Here is an 18,418-nt window from a genome sequence, read left to right as displayed (position 1 = left end):
TTGTGGGAAGCTTGTAAAAGGCTACCCGAAACATTTGACTCAAGTTAAATAATTTAAAGGCAGTGCTACCAAATACTAATCGAGTGGATGTAAACTTCTGACCCACTAGGAATGTGATGAAAGAAATAAAATCTGAAATAAATCATTCTCTACTATTATTCTGACATTTCACATTCTTAAAATAAAGTGGTGATCCTAACTGACCTAAGACAGGGAATTTTTACAATGATTAAATGTCAGGAATTGTGAAAAACTGAGTTTAAATGTATTTGGCTAATGTGTATGTAAACTTCAACTGTACACTGCTCAAACAAATAAAGGGAACACTTAAACAACACAATGTAACTCCACGTCAATTACACTTCTGTGAAATCAAACTGTCCACTTAGGAAGCAACACTGTTTGACAATAAATTTCACATGCTGTTGTGCAAAAGGAATAGACAACAGGTGGAAATTATAGGCAATTGGCAAGACACCCCCAATAAAGGAGTGGTTCTGCAGGTGGTGACCATAGACCACTTATCAGTTCCTATGCTTCCTGGCTGATGTTTTGGTCACTTTTGAATGCTGGCGGTGCTTTCACTCTAGTGGTATCATGAGACGGAGTCTACAACCCACACAAGTGGCTCAGGTAGTGCAGCTCATCCACGATGGCACATCAATGTGAGCTGTGGCAAGAAGGTTTGCTGTGTCTGTCAGCGTAGTGTCCAGAGCATGGAGGCGCTACCAGGAGACAGGCCAGTACATCAGGAGACGTGGAGGAGGCCGTAGGAGGGCAACAACCCAGCAGCAGGACCGCTACCTCCGCCTTTGTGCAAGGAGGAGCACTGCCAGAGCCCTGCAAAATGATCTCCAGCAGGCCACAAATGTGCATGTGTCTGCTCAAATGGTCAGAAACAGACTCCGTGAGGGTGGTATGAGGGCGGGACGTCTACAGGTGGGGGTTGTACTTACAGCCCAACACCGTGCGTTGACGTTTGGCATTTGCCAGAGAATACCAAGATTGGCAAATTCCCCACTGGCGCCCTGTGCTCTTCACAGATGAAAGCAGGTTCACACTGAGCACATGTGACCGACGTGACAGAGTCAGGAGACGCCGTGGAGAACGTTCTGCTGCCTGCAACATTCTCCAGCATGACCGGTTTGGCGGTGGGTCAGTCATGGTGTGGGGTGGCATTTCTTTGGGGGGGGCCGCACAGCCCTCCATGTGCTCGCCAGAGGTAGCCTGACTGCCATTAGGTACCGAGATGAGATCCTCATACCCCTTGTGATACCATATGCTGGTGCGGTTGGCCCTGGGTTCCTCATAATGCAAGACAATGCTAGACCTCATGTGACTTCATTGTCAGCAGTTCCTGCAAGAGGAAGGCATTGATGCTATGGACTGGCCCGCCGTTCCCCAGACCTGAATCCAATTGAGCACATCTGGGACATCATGTCTCGCTCCATCCACCAACGCCACGTTGCACCACAGACTGTCCAGAAGTTGGCGGATGCTTTAGTCCAGGTCTGGGAGGAGACCATCCTCCACCTCATCAGGAGCATGCCCAGGCGTTGTAGGGAGGCCACACACACTACTGAGCCTCATTTTGACTTGTTTTAAGGACATTACATCAAAGTTGGATCAGCCTGTAGTGTGGTTTTCCACTTTAATTTTGAGTGTGACTCCAAATTCAGACCTCCGTGGATTGATACATTTCATTTCCATTGATAATTTTTGTGTGATTTTGTTGACAGCACATTCAACTATGTAAAGAAAAAAGTATTTAATGAGAACATTTCATTCATTCGGATCTAGGATGTGTTATTTTAGTGTTCCCTTTATTTTTTTGAGCAGTGTATATCCTTAGCTCTGTCTATTAATCTGAGAGTGGTTACATTTCTCCAGGCCCATCCCTCAGCCTTTAACCAAAACAGAGTTGGGGGGGGGTTGTTATTGTTTCATCTGTGGATTTGTCCTCTTAACAGCTGCATATTATCAATATATAAAGGGCCAGCAACAAAAAGGTAAACAATAAACCCATAGCAAATGCAGCATACGGCATTCATTTTTCACATGTCAAAAGCACTTTTCAGTAGTGCTGAAAGCATGAAATTACAGGAGCGCAGCATTCATTTTTAAACACAAATCAATGAGCCCAATCCATCCTCCATGACAACAAAATCATAAACAACACAGTAGGGCTGGCTAATAAGTGCTCCGTTTTTGGAGTTATGCTCAGGTTAAACAATTTGGCTAATCTGTACTTCCATATCTACAAATCCTATTCTTGAAGATCAAGGGGTATAACATTTATTGCAATGACTGTAATTCTGATAGACTTTGGTTTTTAATATAAAGATAGAATTTGATTGTATTATTATATGTAGTAGAAAGCAATGGATTTGAAGAAGCCATTTTAACCAACCCATAAAGTAAAATGTAACATCCATATATGGCCAGCTATGTACATTTTAATATTGATTTATCCTGCAATAGATTTTGTTCAATTGGTAACATAAATGTTGGTATTTTCTAATTCTTCTTAAGGGGAAAGTAATCTAAAAGTATTTTGGATTTTTATTTAACTAGGCAAGTCAGTTAAGAAAAAATGTATTATTTACAATGACGGCCTACCACAGCCAAATCCTAACCCGGACGAAGCTGGGCCAATTGTGCGCCGCCCTATGGGACTCCCAATCACGGCCGATTGTGATTCAGCCTGGAATCGAACCAGGGTCTGTAGTGACACCTCTAGCACTGAGATGCAGTGCCTTAGACCACTGCACCACTCGGGAGCCCTGAATGTAATCAGATTACGACCGAGTCACGACCGAGTTCCAAACTACCTCTGGAAGCAAACTCTCCGTTCGTCAGGAGCTTCATGAAATGGGTTTCCATGGCCAAGCAGCCGCGCACAAGCCTAAGATCACCATGCGCAATGCCAAGCATCGTCTCCCATGCACAACGATGTATGGTGTAAAGCTCGCCGCCATTGGACTCTGGAGCAGTGGAAAAGCATTCTCTGAAGTGGTGAATCACGTTTCAACATCTATCAGTCTGACGGGCAAATCTGGGTTTGGCAGATGCCAGGAGAACGCCAACTGCCCAAATGCATAGTGCCAACTGCAAAGCTTGGTGGAGGACGAAAAATAGTCTGGGGCTGTTTTTCATGGTTCGGGCTAGGCCCCTTAGTTCCAGTGAAGGAAAATCTTAACGCTACAGCATACACTGACATTCTAGACTATTCTGTGATTCCAACTTTGCGGCAACAGTTTGGGAAAATCCCTTTCCTGTTTCAGCATTACAATGCCCCAATGCACAACGAGGTCCATACAGAAATGGTTTGTTGAGATCGGTGTGGAATAACTGGACTGGCCTTGCACAGAGCCCTGACCACAACCCCATCGAACATCTTTGGGATGAATTGGAACTCCAACTGTGAGCCAGGCCTAATCACCCAACATCAGTGGCCGACCTCACTAATGCTTGTGGTTGAATGGAAGCAAGTTCCTGCAGCAATGTTCCAACATCTAGTGCAAAGCCTCCCCAGAAGAGTGGAGGCTGTTGTAGCAGCAAAGGGGGATCCATCTTCATATTAACGCCCATGATTTTGGAATGAGTGTATGATCCCTTATTAATGTTAAATCCACTTCAATCAGTGTAGATGACGGGGAGGAGACAGTTTAGACATGGATTGTGTATGTGTGCCATTCAGAGGGTGAATGGGCAAGACAAAATATTGAAGTGCCTTTGAACAGCGTATGGTAGTAGGTGCCATGTGCAGTTTTGAGAGTGTCAAGAACTGCAATGCTGCTGGGTTTTTCACGCTTAACTGTTTCCTGCGTGTATCAAGAATGGTCCACCAGCCAAAGGCCTTCCAGCCAATTTGACACAACTGTGGGAAACATTCGGGTCAACATGGGCCAGCATCCCTGTGGAACACTTTCTGAGGGCAAAGGGGGGTGCAACTCAATATTAGGAAGGTGTTCTTAATATTTTGTACACTTAGTATATAACAATGCTTTTGTCCGCAATTCTTCATGCAAGAAACAAGCTGTAAAATGTTGGGGAAAGATGTGACTCCGATGCATATAGAATATATTTGGTTTGTCTCTATGACATGCAGAGACTGCGTTACAACCTACAGTCAAGGAGACAAACAATTTACTTTGCTTGGGATGTAAAGTGTGATTCTGTCACTATTAATTGACGCTCAACATTTCAGCAGGCTATTAAACAACATACTAACTCTAAATCAGTCAGGATCAAGCCATGTAGCCCACCAAGGCACAAAAAGGAATTATTTAGGCTACATTATAATTATTTCAAGGTTATAGACTACCATTTATTAAATAAATTGTGAAGCATTTGTTACACGAGGGAGCCCTCAAACTCAACTCTGGACCTCGAAGCCAGTTCCACTGCATTTGTTCATTGTTCCCCTCTAACCAGGGACTGATTTAGACCTGGGACACCAGGTGCTTGCAATTAAATATCAGGTAGAACAGAAAACCAGCAGGCTCCGGACTGTAAAGTAAGTAAGAATACCCCTGCGCTAGAGCCTGGCAGCAGTGCTCAGCATTTCAGCAACATGCCTATACATTTCGCATTTAGGTTCCTAATTTAGCCTCGAAGATACATTTAGGATTTCTAATTTAGCCTAGAAGATAGTCATAACTGGTTCTGTTGTGCTCAATTTTGTAGACAACTTTAGCACTGTCCCAAACTTAAGACTATCCTATTTTTTTTAACAATAGCTTGTATAGAAATCAAAACATCTCTGGTGCTGTTCATTAGTTGTCATGCTCTGTTGTGGTATTATAACAGATACTGCTTGTTATGTAAAATGACGTAGAATTGCATGAAATGCGTTTATAAAAGGCTATTTTTCTCAAACTGTAAATAATATAGATTAATGCAGTGATTTTATTGTAATAAAGATTTTTCACCCCTATCATTGTCCGAGTGGCCTGCGAAACCACAACCTTCTAGCTACTTTACCATGTAATGCTTACAAAACGAAGATCCGTTTCTAAAACGGCATACAGTAGGCCTATCTAAGGCTCTGGTCTGTCCTAGGAGTGAGGGTAAACAGTATGCATGTTCTCTGCTATCCACTTTATGTTTTAATTAATCTTTTGGGTATAGGGGAGGGTCAACATCATCTAGCTGAGTCTACCTTTCAATCATAAAGTCTATCTTTAAAAAACTCTAAAGGATCGGACCCTTTTTTCAATATTCGCCTATAATGACGTACCCAAATCTAACTGCCTGTAGCTCAGGCCCTGAAGCAAGGATATGCATATTCTTGATACCATTTGAAAGGAAACACTTGTGGAAATGTGAAAAGAATGTAGGAAAATATAACACATTGGATCTGGTAAAAGATAATACAAAGAAAAAAAACTTTTTTTTGTACCATAATCTTTGAAATGCAAGAGAAAGGCCATAATGTATTATTCCAACCCAGGTGCAATTTAGATTTGGCCACTAGATGGCAGCAGTGTATGCGCAACGTTTTAGACTGATCCAATCCATTTCTGTTAAATATTTTGTATCAAGACTGCCCAAATGTGCCTAATTTGTTTATTAAAAACTTTAAGTTCAAAACTGTGCACTCTCCTCAAACAATAGCTACTTTACTGTAATAGCTACTTTTAATTGGACAGTGCAGTTAGATTAACAAGAATTTAAGCTTTCTTACAATATCAGATATGTCTATGTTCTGGAAAATGTTCATGTTACTTACAACCTCATGCTAATCATTCATCATTAGTTTTAGTTTCTGTTCTAGTTTACTATAATAACCTTGAGGGGAACAATGAAAAAAAGCAGTGGAACTGGCTTTGAGATTCAGAGTTGAATTTGAGGGCTATAGAACACATGAGATGTGGCTTGTAAAATGAAAATATTGAATATTCTGTGCATACTGTAGACAATACTACCACAGATAGAACAATGAGACAGATATTTCTGTTCATTGAAAATATTTCACTGGATGTATAAATGTGAAGCATCCGCTTGGCATTTCCAAAGACAAATGTCAGGCAGTGGGAAGTGGTGGCATACTTGAGTAAAAGTAAAAATACCTTAATATAAAATGAGTAACCCAGTAAAATACTATTATTATTATATATTACTACTTGAGTAAAAGTCTAAAAGTATAAGATTTTAAATGTACTTAAGTACAGTTGTGGAAAAAATACTCAATTGTCATAGTTGAGTAAAAGTACAAAGTAAAAGTAAATGCTATACATCAAATTCCTTATATTTAGCAAACCAGATGGCACAATTTCCTTTTTTATAACTTTTTTTTGACAGCTAGTGGCAACTCCAACATTCAGACATAATTTACAAAGGAAGCATTCATGTTTAGTGAGTCTCTTGATAAGTGTGTGATTTTGATATTTTTCCTGCACTGCTAAGCATTCAAATTGTAACTAGTACTTTTGGATGTCAGGGAAAATGTATGGAGTAAAAAGTCCATCATTTTCTTTAGGAATGTAGTGAAGTAAAAGCAGAGAAAAATATAAATAGTAAAGTACAGACACCCCAAAAAACGACTTAAGTGGTACATTAAACTATTTAAAAAAAACTTAAGTACGTTACATGGCTGGCAGTGGGAGAAGATGCAATGGAGATGGCCGATTTTCTGCTTATTTTCTAATCGATGAAACAATTGATCTCAATACAGTTCTGTTCCCAAAACTAAAATATGCTATGAACAGAGTGGACAAAATTTTGTAGACTTTACATTTTGCTAAAGTTTTTTAAAAAGTGCATTGTTTAGGAGTGCAAATGCGAATTTAGTTCATGCACACACGCACTTCACAGTTAAGGTTAAATTATTTTTTATAAAATGCACACGCGCACTTCAAACTAGGCGTTCCCTAACGGAAATATGAGCCAATAGGATCTCGCTTGCTCGTGCTTAGCTCTGCCCACCTCCTTGCTAGTTCTGACTCATTCGTTCCCATTTGAAACGATGGGTTTTGGTCAATCTTGGTTTAGTTATAAAAATCTTTGCTATTACTGTATGAGCAAACTGAACTGTTCTGAACGAGGCCGATTCGTATCCGGGGCCATCTACCAATGAGCGTATGAGAAGGGCGGGACTTAGTAAACTGGATAACCCTAGCGGAGAGGAGGGCTCCTTCTCAATAATCTAAAGTGGCTCCCTCTCCTTGTCGACCTCCCTACATGGTTACAAGTCAGTAAACTCAGCCTAGCTGTAAAGTATGTACAAGAGGATGAACAATAATTAGTTTTTACTGTCATGGGTAAGATGTCAATTGAATACTCAGGAAAGAGCTAAGGAGAATAATTGCTTACTCCCGGCGTCCTCTCTCCTTCCCAAAATCTATTAGATGAGAGCCACTTCTCCTTCAATGTGTTTTGAGGAGAGGGAAGCTAACGCAATGAGTAAGCAATTATTCTCCCTAGCTCTTTGCTGTCAGTGCATATAGAGAAAATGTGATGACAGAAAGCGACTTTAGACTGTTGAGGCTATACCCGACCATAACAAGGTTACATGCCATGACCAGAATAAAAATAAAGCAGATATTTACTATATATACTGTTTTCTACAAGATAAAACACATCCACCGTTTAGTACATTGCTTTGTACTAAACGGTTTTGCTACCAATATTTACTCATATCTACTGAAATTGTACATTACATATTTCCTCATGGACTATTAAATATGATATTATCATGATGAGGAGTCGTAATTGTAAATAGTTGCACATACATGTGGCACCAGGTAATATCGTAAACACTTCGCATCTACATCTTTGCTAGGCATTTGTATCGTTGATAACCAAGAGAACAAAGGAAACTTCTCCACATGTCCCCCATTCCGGGGCCCCGTTGTAGCGCGGCCTATCATTGGCCAGCTCCCTGATACAATCCGACCCATCGCAATGCACCGTGTGAGAATCTTGAATATCGGCGGCGGTGATTGGCCCGTATGTTTGGCGCTCGTTGAAGCTGCAGTGGCCGGAGTGGGCGGCGAATGTGAGTGAAAGAGACGGAGAGAGACGTTTGAATAGTTGCTGAGGCGGAAATATAGAAATTGAGAAACTGTTCAGTAAAACATAATATTTTACAAGACGTTAATTCCGCATCAAACTATCCGTGTTATTTCCATTGGGAAGTACATGCCAGAAAGAAGCGTAGCAAGCCGGTGTTCGCTAGCTAGCTAGAGGACGCGCGAGGTGAATCGACTCCCCCTTTCTCTCGGTGCTAACGAGCTAGCCAACAAAACATAGCAACGTTAGTAATCCAATCCCGATCAACGAAAGATTCTCGCTTGGTGAGTATCGGATAGATCCAGAGTCACTTCATTGAATGAGGACTGACCCCTCATCTGCAGGTAGGAAATGCTGTCAAAATATACAATTCTTTCCTCTGAAAAAATAAATAATAGCCACATATGTAACGTTAGCTAGCTATCTCTGTCTTGGTCGCTGGTTAGCTTGCTAGCTAACCGGCTAGCCATGTATGGAAGGTTCATGTTAGAATTGATACATTTATTCACTTGTTTGATCTGGAAGTTATCTTTGTAAATTATGCCAATAAGTTAGCCAGCCAATGAATGTGGCAAGATGACAGTTGTGTAACGTTATTTTGCTTTGCAAATTAACTGGAGTGTTTGTCTGCTGTGGAGGCGCGGAGGGGTTTTCCTTTCTTCACTTCAAATCGTACCAGGTTTACACGTTTACTCTCAACGTTGAACTGTGTAGCGGTGTCATTCATCCTTTTAACATTAGTTAGCTAGCTAAATCGAATAATTTGTCAGGATGGTTTGAAATGGACATTTAGCTAGCTAACATCTGAATTGGGAAATGTGCATGATACTAACGTTAGCTACCTCGAGAACCGCTAGTTAGTGTTCGCTACAATTCTATAAAAAATGAGTCACATTTGACATGACAGCAATGACAATGACAGAATTAGGCTCCAATGTGTGTCACTCGAGGCAGTTGAGAGTGAAAGGTGAAAGCCTTCCCGACTCTGATATACTTGTTCTTCATATTTTCAATAGGGACGCTATTCAGCCACTTGCCACTACATACCAGTAATCTGGCACTAGTCTAGTACAGAATAGAACTCGCCAGTTTGTAGTCCTAAAAACCGGAAATGATTTACCTCTGGTTAGTTTAGACATTTCTATGAGGAAGGAATAGGGTTTTTGAATAAACGCCGATAATAAGGTCTGACATTAACACAGGCTTATGAGATATTATACGTTTAGTTCTATAATGGTAATATCAATCAGTTAACATTACCTTTTTATAAAGTCTTTATTTGCGTTATATATATTTTTTTAAGTATTACATAAATGCTTCAAAAATCACAAAGTGATGTTAGCTGATGAAGATTGTCTCATAGAACAAAACGTATAAGATCTCCTAACATGTGTTTACCACAGACACAGGCCTTATTTTGGGCGTTTATCCAAAAACCTCGTTTTTAAAATAGCTTAAAGACTTTGTTCAACGAATCATGGAGGAGTTGGTGCCTACAAAAAGAGACGCATTTACTATTGTTCTCTATTACCTTTTAATTATAATACTGTTAATTGTCCCCTCCATCTTTGAGTATTGAGCCCTTCAATCTAACATGAACATGTTTGTATTGGAACTGTTGAACACAAAAATTTGACAAATAATTTTCAGTGATGTGTAATTCTACAGTAAGTCTCCTTTCCTCTATGCGTGGCAAAGCCCTAAACATGAGCATCCAGTGCGGTGACTGGTGTGATAAGATAACAGATTTTCATGGCAGCACAGGATACTGTATTTCCTTAAGGTAGGGGATCCATGGGGTTAGACCCACCCAGGCAGGACAGATGCACAATATCAGTGCAGATTAAGAAAAGGATACATTCTAGTTCCTCTAGTCAGAGCTATAGGCAGTGTTCTTTCTAGCAGTATGTGATCAGTGAGTTGTTTTGACCAATCACAGACAATGCAATGTATTTATTATGTTTAGTCTGCAGGGGTTTTCTGGGTGAAAATTGTGGTGGGGGTGGTACCATGGGATTGGCCAATGGTGCAGTCACTGACTTAAAATGATAGAGGCCCTCCTGTTGGCCACAGTGACAAAATGTAGCTGTTTTAAAGCTCATGTCCTGCAATTCTACATATTTTGCTAAGAGGAAAAAGGTGCCGTTTTAAAGCTAATTTCGTGCCATGGGGCTGAGATAAGATGTTGCCATTTCAGTTGATTTCCTTAAATTCTACACATTTCACCATGGCTTATGGTATCTGAGTGACTCAAACATTATAACAAATCAGTGGGTGCCCCATGTCATGACAAAAATACTTCTGAATACATGGAATTTGACTGACTAGTGTTTATTTTGGTGATTGTTAGTTCTCAAAGATTATCTTGTAAAAAATATATAGGTCCATTATCTTCTCTACGTACTTTATTTTTTACGTTTTTATTTACTTTTTTATTTGACCTTTATTTAACCAGGTAGGCAAGTTGAGAACAATTTCTCTTTTACAATTGCGATTATATCTGGTTTCAGTCATTTTAATTTTACACAAAAAAAAATGTTACACTCCCCCCCCAAATTATAAAATATATATAATTGCACTGTTTGGACATAGGAGGTTGGAAAAAACACTGAATTAAAAAAACCTGAGTGTGTAATGTACAGTGTCTATTTTGTATACAGCAGTACTCTGTTGGTAAGACAATTTCCCCCTGGGGACATTAAAGTTCATCCTATTCTAGACAGCAGTCACGTAGCAGACGCACAACTCTAATTTGATTTCTGTTGCCAATGACTTCGAACTAGGGCCCTCTCCAGCATCCGTTTCTCCAGGCCTTATCGAGCAGAGAGACGCGGGTGTTATTATGGAGGCTTCAATACTGTGTTTAGTTGGCACTGAGCATGTGTAATGGAAGCCAGCAAAGACTGATTTGTGATTTATGTTTTACCCCAAGTAATGGACAATGAATTTGAAACATGCCACCAGAAATTAGTTTGGGGGTGTTTCCCCTTATTTGCATGACTATGAACTGGCCTGGCATGACAGTCTCAGTGCAGCTGTAGAAAGGGAGAGGAGGTGGGAATTGAAACTGAAACAGCCGTTGACTCTGAAGAGACTGTGCATGCACCCTTATCAACATGTTCCATGACCAGCTATGGGGTCCAGCCGTTAATCCAGAACCATAGCTCTTTGCTTTTACTCTTGCACTGTGCATGGTTCTAAAGCTGTGTGTGTGTTCCAGGTTGACCATGGTGCTGACAGGGAAGCGGTCTGAGAAGGGACCAGTGTGTTGGAGGAGAAGGGTGAAGTCTGAGTACATGAGGCTACGCCAACTCAAACGTTTCAGACGGGCTGATGAGGTCAAGGTACATATACACAAACAAACATTATAGATATATCTCTCACACACACACAGGTTTCTGACAGTGTCTCTCCCCCCAGAGTATGTTTAACTCTAACCGTCAGAGGATCCTGGAGCGGACAGACATCCTGAACGCTGAGTGGAAGACCAGAAGGATCCAGCCCGTTCACATCATGACATCTGTTAGCTCCTTACGAGGGACCAGAGAGGTCAGCGCATGTTTCACAAACGACACACACCTTTCCAGAGATATTGAAAATCTACGTTACCAGTTTACTGTTTTTCACCAGTATGGACTTTTTACACTTCACTTTCCAGTGGAGGCTTGTCTGAGTCCTCTAGTGTGTGTGTGTGGTCTTGTCTCCTACAGTGCACGGTGGACAGTGGTTTCTCTGAGTTCTCCAAACAGGTGATACCTCTGAAGACACTCAACGCTGTAGCCTCTGTCCCTGTCATGTACTCCTGGTCCCCGCTACAGCAGAACTTCATGGTAAACACGCACACACTGCTACAGCAGAACTTCATGGTAAACACGCACACACTGCTACAGCAGAACTTCATGGTAAACACGCACACACTGCTACAGCAGAACTTCATGGTAAACACGCACACACTGCTACAGCAGAACTTCATGGTAAACACGCACACACTGCTACAGCAGAACTTCATGGTAAACACACTGCTACAGCAGAACTTCATGGTAAACACACTGCTACAGCAGAACTTCATGGTAAACACACTGCTACAGCAGAACTTCATGGTAAACACACTGCTACAGCAGAACTTCATGGTAAACACACTGCTACAGCAGAACTTCATGGTAAACACGCACACACTGCTACAGCAGAACTTTATGGTAAACACACTGCCACAGCAGAACTTTATGGTAAACACACTGCCACAGCAGAACTTTATGGTAAACACACTGCTACAGCAGAACTTCATGGTAAACACACTGCTACAGCAGAACTTCATGGTAAACACACTGCTACAGCAGAACTTCATGGTAAACACGCAATACTAAGCTTGTTCTGACACGTGCACTAGAACCACAGTTATCCAACCCGATGCTGTAGTCTAGTACCGACTTGATGATAGTGACGTCACAGACTATAATGGAGTTGTCCTGACACACCTGGTCTGCCTTGTAGGTAGAAGACGAAACGGTTCTCCACAACATCCCTTACATGGGAGACGAGATTCTGGACCAAGACGGAACCTTCATAGAAGAACTCATCAAGAACTACGATGGCAAAGTTCACGGAGACAGGGGTAAGACATGCACGCTTGCGCACACACACAAATATTTGATATTATCAAGTCTTGTGTTTTTGGATGTGTTGTGTGTGTTCATGTTAAATGACTGTCTGTTTTTCCAGAGTGCGGCTTCATCAACGATGAGATCTTTGTGGAGCTGGTGGGTGCCCTGACCCAGTACAGTGACAACGATGATGAGGATGATGATGAAGAAGAGCAGGAGTTTAAGCTTGAGAAGATGGAGCTCTGTGAGGCGAAGGACCACCTGGCCGAGGACCCCCGAAAGGAACCCCTGATCAACACTGACAGTAAGACAGACGGCCACTGCTATCATCCAACCGAGAATAGATATGGGCCCTATCCCAAAACCATTCCCTTAAACCTTTATCTCACAGATCTCTCCCCTAGTTCCCTTCCCTAGGTCCTTGTCCTTTCAGATTTCTATCTCTCCTTACGCTCTCCTGTGTGGGCTGACGCAGTGACTGTTGGTAGAAATTGTGTGTGTAACCCCTTTGTCCTCTGCTTGCAGGCCAAGGCAGCAGTGACAGCTCTAAGAAGTTTCCGTCTGATAAGATCTTTGAAGCCATCTCCTCAATGTTCCCTGATAAGGGCTCAACAGAGGAACTTCGAGAAAAGTAACTACCCCTCTGTCTGTGTGTGTGTGTGTGTGTGTGTGTGTGTTTTTCATATAAATTGTATGTGTATTAGGGCAGTGATGATGGAGTTTGGAGTAACAATTCATTGTCATGCAAATGGACGCGGTTATTGTAATCATTGTGATTTTTATTTTTGAGCTTGTACTGTACATAAAGCATATTTGCAAATGAGGTTTGTCATACCTAATGAATACAACACAGCTTTGATGGCACCCTGTCTCTCAAACTAATGTTTGGAGATTTGGAAATGAACCTTCTCTGAACTGTGTCATTCTGGTTGTAAAACCATTACCAACTTTACCCTCTTGATGTAAAAAAAGAAAAACTGCTATTGGGTAAACTATATCTACTTGAAAATATAGTTGAATACCCCCGTTACTAAAATAATCGATAAATTATGACGATCATTCGTTTAGCTCAGTTATTGTCCATAATGGTTGGTTACACGATAATACGATTATTGTATCAGCCCGTGTGTCAGTAGAACATATTCCTGTCCTGTCTCAGATCTAATGGTGTGTGTGTGTGTGTGTGTGTGTGATCAGGTACAAGGAGCTGACAGAGCCCCAGTTGCCTGGTGCGTTGCCTCCAGAATGTACTCCTAACATGGACGGTCCCAACGCTCGCTCCGTTCAGAGGGAACAGAGTCTACACTCCTTCCACACACTGTTCTGCCGACGCTGCTTCAAATACGACTGCTTCCTGCACCGTGAGTGTACGGACACAGACACACACACACACTCTCTCGCCACATTTGGACTGTTCTGCACCAACACTCTGACTTCACTATGACCCCTCATCTCTCTCCTCTTTGTATCTCTCTCTCCAGCCTTCCATGCGACACCTAACACCTATAAGCGTAAGAACATGGAGAATCTGGTGGACAGTAAACCCTGTGGTGACGAGTGCTACATGTACCTGGTGCAGGCAAGTACACTCAGACACACATTCGGACACACACTCAATACACCTTCAGTTCTGACTGTTGTTCTGTGGTGGTTGTCTAGGATGGATTGGTGAGGGAGTATCCTGACCTCATGGCCACAGAGAGGTCCAAGACCCCTTCCAAACGCCCAGTGAGCCGTCGCCGGGGACGACCCATCGGCAACAGCCGGCCCAGTACACCAACCGTCTCCACCGACACCAAAGACACGGACAGCGAGCGGGAGGGGAAAGACGACGATAATGACGATGACGATGATGATGATGATGACAAGAAGGACGAGACCACCAGCAGTTCAGGTACATACACACGTGCGCCAGCCAAACACCATACCCAGTCCTATGCACACACCCACACACTAACCATTGCCTTTTATGTAATCCAGAGGGTAACTCACGGTGCCAGACTCCAGTGAAGTTGAAGCTGACGTGTGACCCTCAGGTTGTTGATTGGAGCGGAGCCGAGGCTTCACTCTTTAGGGTTCTCATCGGAACCTACTACGACAACTACTGCGCTATAGCACGGCTCATAGGAACCAAGACCTGCAGACAGGTATGTTTTTATCACCACAGCACCTATGCATTTCTCTGGCTTTCTCTCCCATGACTTCCTCTTTACTTGGCAGGTTTTATGGAAATACATTTTGTATATTGTCTGGTAATGGGTGTGTCTCTAGGTATATGAGTTCAGAGTGAAGGAGTCTAGTATCATTGCTCGTGCTCCGGCCGAGGACGAGGACACGCCCCCTCGTAAGAAGAAGAGGAAACACAGGTACGCCATGCCCAAATATGGACAGACTACTTCAGGGTGCAATAATGGGCTGACTGCAGGACATAGTCAGAAGCTCTGGTTGTCAACTTCCACGGAAAAGACTACTCACGATCTTCCTTTTTAGGTTGTGGGCCACTCACTGCAGGAAGATCCAACTGAAGAAAGGTGACGATTGTCTCTAGAACTCTCCTGACATTACAGCCTCACTCAATCTTAGAACGTGATTGAATGTGTTTTTTTTTTATCATTGTGATTCATTTATCAGTTTTTATCTTTGTGACAGCGCTGACCTGTGCTTGACCCCTCCCCCTGTAGATGGTTCGTCCAACCACGTGTATAACTACCAGCCATGTGACCACCCCCGCCAGCCCTGTGACTCCTCCTGTCCCTGTGTCACTGCTCAGAACTTCTGTGAGAAGTTCTGCCAGTGCAGCTCAGAGTGTGAGGAAATGTTTTAATACTTTATTTTGATCCATAATTACAGTGCAAACCAGTCCACACTCTCGAATCGTCTCTCTATCTCTGTGTGTGGGTAGGTCAGAACCGTTTCCCAGGCTGCAGGTGTAAGGCCCAGTGTAACACTAAACAGTGTCCGTGTTACCTGGCGGTCAGAGAGTGTGACCCTGACCTGTGTCTGACCTGCGGAGCCGCTGAACACTGGGACAGCAAGAACGTCTCCTGTAAAAACTGCTCCATACAGAGGGGAGCCAAGAAGGTAACACACACACACACCACACACACACACACTTGATATCAGTAGCTCACTCTTGTGATTTCCCCCCTCTCAGCACCTGCTCCTAGCTCCTTCTGACGTAGCAGGCTGGGGCATCTTCATCAAAGAGCCAGTTCAGAAGAATGAGTTCATCTCTGAGTACTGTGGGGAGGTGAGGCTTGGCCCTGTGTCTGTCAGGGTGATGGTTTTGTTTGACTTGTGTGTAATGTACAGGCCTGTGGAAAATAATTGTTTTGCTCTCCTTGTAGATAATCTCCCAAGATGAGGCGGATCGCAGAGGGAAGGTCTACGACAAATACATGTGTAGCTTCCTCTTCAACCTCAACAACGGTAACACACACGCATACAAAAGTATTGAAATACTGTTTTTGATAAGCTAAGTGGGAGGGAAAGCTAATTTCTCTCTCCACCTCAGATTTTGTAGTGGATGCTACTAGGAAAGGAAACAAGATTCGTTTCGCCAACCATTCCGTCCACCCCAACTGCTATGCAAAAGGTCAGACAATGCCATAATCCCTTTCATTAGTTGATTTTGGGTGACTGTTTCCAGAGAGGATCAGACGTGGTGTGCTACGGTACTGTTTAAACCACCAGATGTATAGTATGTCAGCTGATCCAGCCAGTTGTGTATAACCTAATACACCGGCAGATGGGACCAACAGACGTTACTGATGTAGAGTTTCACTGATAAGGCCTCTGTGTTGTGCTAACAGTCTCCTATCTCTGCAGTGATGATGGTGAATGGGGACCACAGGATAGGGATCTTTGCTAAGAGAACCATCCAGACTGGAGAAGAGCTCTTCTTTGACTACCGGTCAGTATATACGGGTTACTAACCAGCCTGTCTGCAGCCATTTCAATCTGAATACCCCGTGAGGAGGGTGTCTAAAACTTGCTCCTTGTTTGGTCTCATTGACACACTTTGTGGTTGATTTGATGTCTGTAGCTAACTTGTCTTATCTCTCAGGTACAGTCAAGCAGATGCTCTGAAGTATGTCGGCATCGAGCGGGAATCAGAGATGCCATGATCCCCTCTTCTACCTCTAGATCAAAGGCCTTACGCACGCTCTTCTCTTCAGGAAACACAAACGACTCATTGTCGGATTCCTGGGGTGCTTCAAGAATTCTGGGAAGTTTAGACCTTTTTTTCCCCACTTTGAATATTTTTTTCTACCAACAAATCTTCCTGTTCCGAGTTATGTAGGACTCATTGCTATGGTCACTAGAACGGTCTTTCCCCAATTTACAGCTAACTAACACAGATAAACAGGTCTTAATAAATCCACTGCGGGGATCTCTTGAGCTCTGTTATGCTTTTTATACTTGATCCAAATCCATGAACACATTGACTCAACCATAACAAGTGGTTGTTGAACATTTTACTTAGCCCCTGACTACCAGCTAGACTAAATGCTGGTTAAAAACATGTGACTGACTTTTTCCCCCTCCCTGAGCCAGTGTCCAAACCCCTTAGCCTCAGACCCCACAGACCCACTCTTGAACGCCCGAACATTGTTTTGAGACTATAGCCTGATATCTGAGGTGACAGTGTACGATGCATGTTGACCAGCAGCACTACCTGTTTTGTTTTTTTCTCTGACTTCTGGTTTATTCCTAAAACTATATTCTGTCTTTAATTTCTTCAAGTTTTGAACATTTGATGACCATTGATCACCTGAGGCATGCTTTGATACAATCTCTATTCTAGACGGTGCTAATTAAGACTGTGTGATGTTTTGTAAATGCCCCCAGGTATCCACTTCTGCTGTGCCTTGAATCTCGTCGTTAGAACACTGAATAGTCACTTGATTAGAGCCCTTAAGTGTTTTATTGATAAAGATGTATCCTTAATCTGGTTAATGCATGATGATGAAAGCTTCCATGTTTGTAGTCCCGGGAAGACCTCACTGCTACTATAATCTAGTGATGCCTGGTGCTTGTGAATACTGCAGACTTGAACCAATACAACCAGCCTTGAATAATGTTAAGTAATGTTCACGTCTTCACCTGCAGTGGGACGAACCGCTCCGATTTATCTCCTGTTTTTACAACTAACTTTGTCAACTTTTACCAGCAACTGAGAGAGGGCTCTGTAAAGACCTACAGACAGATCTAGATGACTGACGGTTGTGTTTAGATGGAAGTCAGGACCCGATCTCCTTTAAGTATTTTGTTGCTTATGTTAGTACAGGGGTGGGGAACTCTATTGATTCAATGTCACAGCTTACACCAGGTCTACATCGGTCTGACTGGAAAAGCAGCAGATACAGCAGCTCGAGGACAAGTATCTCACCCATCTGTTTAGGATGTATACTTCCTGAGTTGTAGAGCCAGCTGGCGTCCAGTGGGATTGGACATTACATAATGTTCATAGAAATATAGGCCTACTACATAGAACAGCGGTGCTTCTGTCAAGGAATAGGGAAACTGCTCTATACAAATTATATATTGACTGTTGTGTAATGTTTCCTCCAGTTGTCTAGCCGGGACCACTACTGTCTGATTTCCAAGGTGCTGATTTTTACAGGGAGTATTGTTCAAAGTGATCCAGAATAAAATGAGAATTAAGGTGTCCAATTGTTTTTTTTGAACCACTGACAATCAAAACATTGTATGCATTTTAAAACCACTTCAGTAATGAGTAATTTTGCACAAACAACTCTTTTCAGAGTCGTGTTAAACAAGCGGAGGGGGTGTGGTAT

General features: G+C 42.5%; 1 protein-coding gene across 11 annotated transcripts; it reads left to right on the top strand.

Moving 5' to 3' along the window:
* Positions 1-7,888: 7,888 nt before the first annotated feature.
* On the top strand, positions 7,889-18,288 carry ezh2 (enhancer of zeste 2 polycomb repressive complex 2 subunit). Of its 11 annotated transcripts, none has more exons than XM_052483636.1 (20): positions 7,889-8,002; positions 11,237-11,360; positions 11,437-11,565; positions 11,727-11,918; positions 12,508-12,628; positions 12,736-12,921; positions 13,143-13,248; positions 13,815-13,984; positions 14,099-14,196; positions 14,277-14,511; positions 14,598-14,764; positions 14,889-14,983; positions 15,108-15,148; positions 15,299-15,424; positions 15,520-15,698; positions 15,772-15,867; positions 15,965-16,046; positions 16,132-16,212; positions 16,446-16,530; positions 16,684-18,288. In XM_052483636.1, coding segments are annotated over exons 1-20 (2,376 nt in total). In that variant the 5' UTR covers positions 7,889-8,000; the 3' UTR covers positions 16,745-18,288. The 11 variants fall into 11 exon arrangements, with proteins under 11 accessions (XP_052339596.1, XP_052339600.1, XP_052339599.1 ...); XM_052483640.1 differs by having other exon boundaries at positions 7,890-8,002; positions 11,727-11,882; XM_052483639.1 differs by having other exon boundaries at positions 7,921-8,300.
* Positions 18,289-18,418: the final 130 nt, after the last annotated feature.

The sequence above is a fragment of the Oncorhynchus keta genome, chromosome 28 (assembly GCF_023373465.1).
Source record: "Oncorhynchus keta strain PuntledgeMale-10-30-2019 chromosome 28, Oket_V2, whole genome shotgun sequence".
NCBI classification, from domain to species: Eukaryota; Metazoa; Chordata; class Actinopteri; order Salmoniformes; family Salmonidae; genus Oncorhynchus; species Oncorhynchus keta.
The sequence above is the reverse complement of the archived record's forward strand: the minus strand, read 5'-3'. Positions and strand labels throughout refer to the sequence as shown.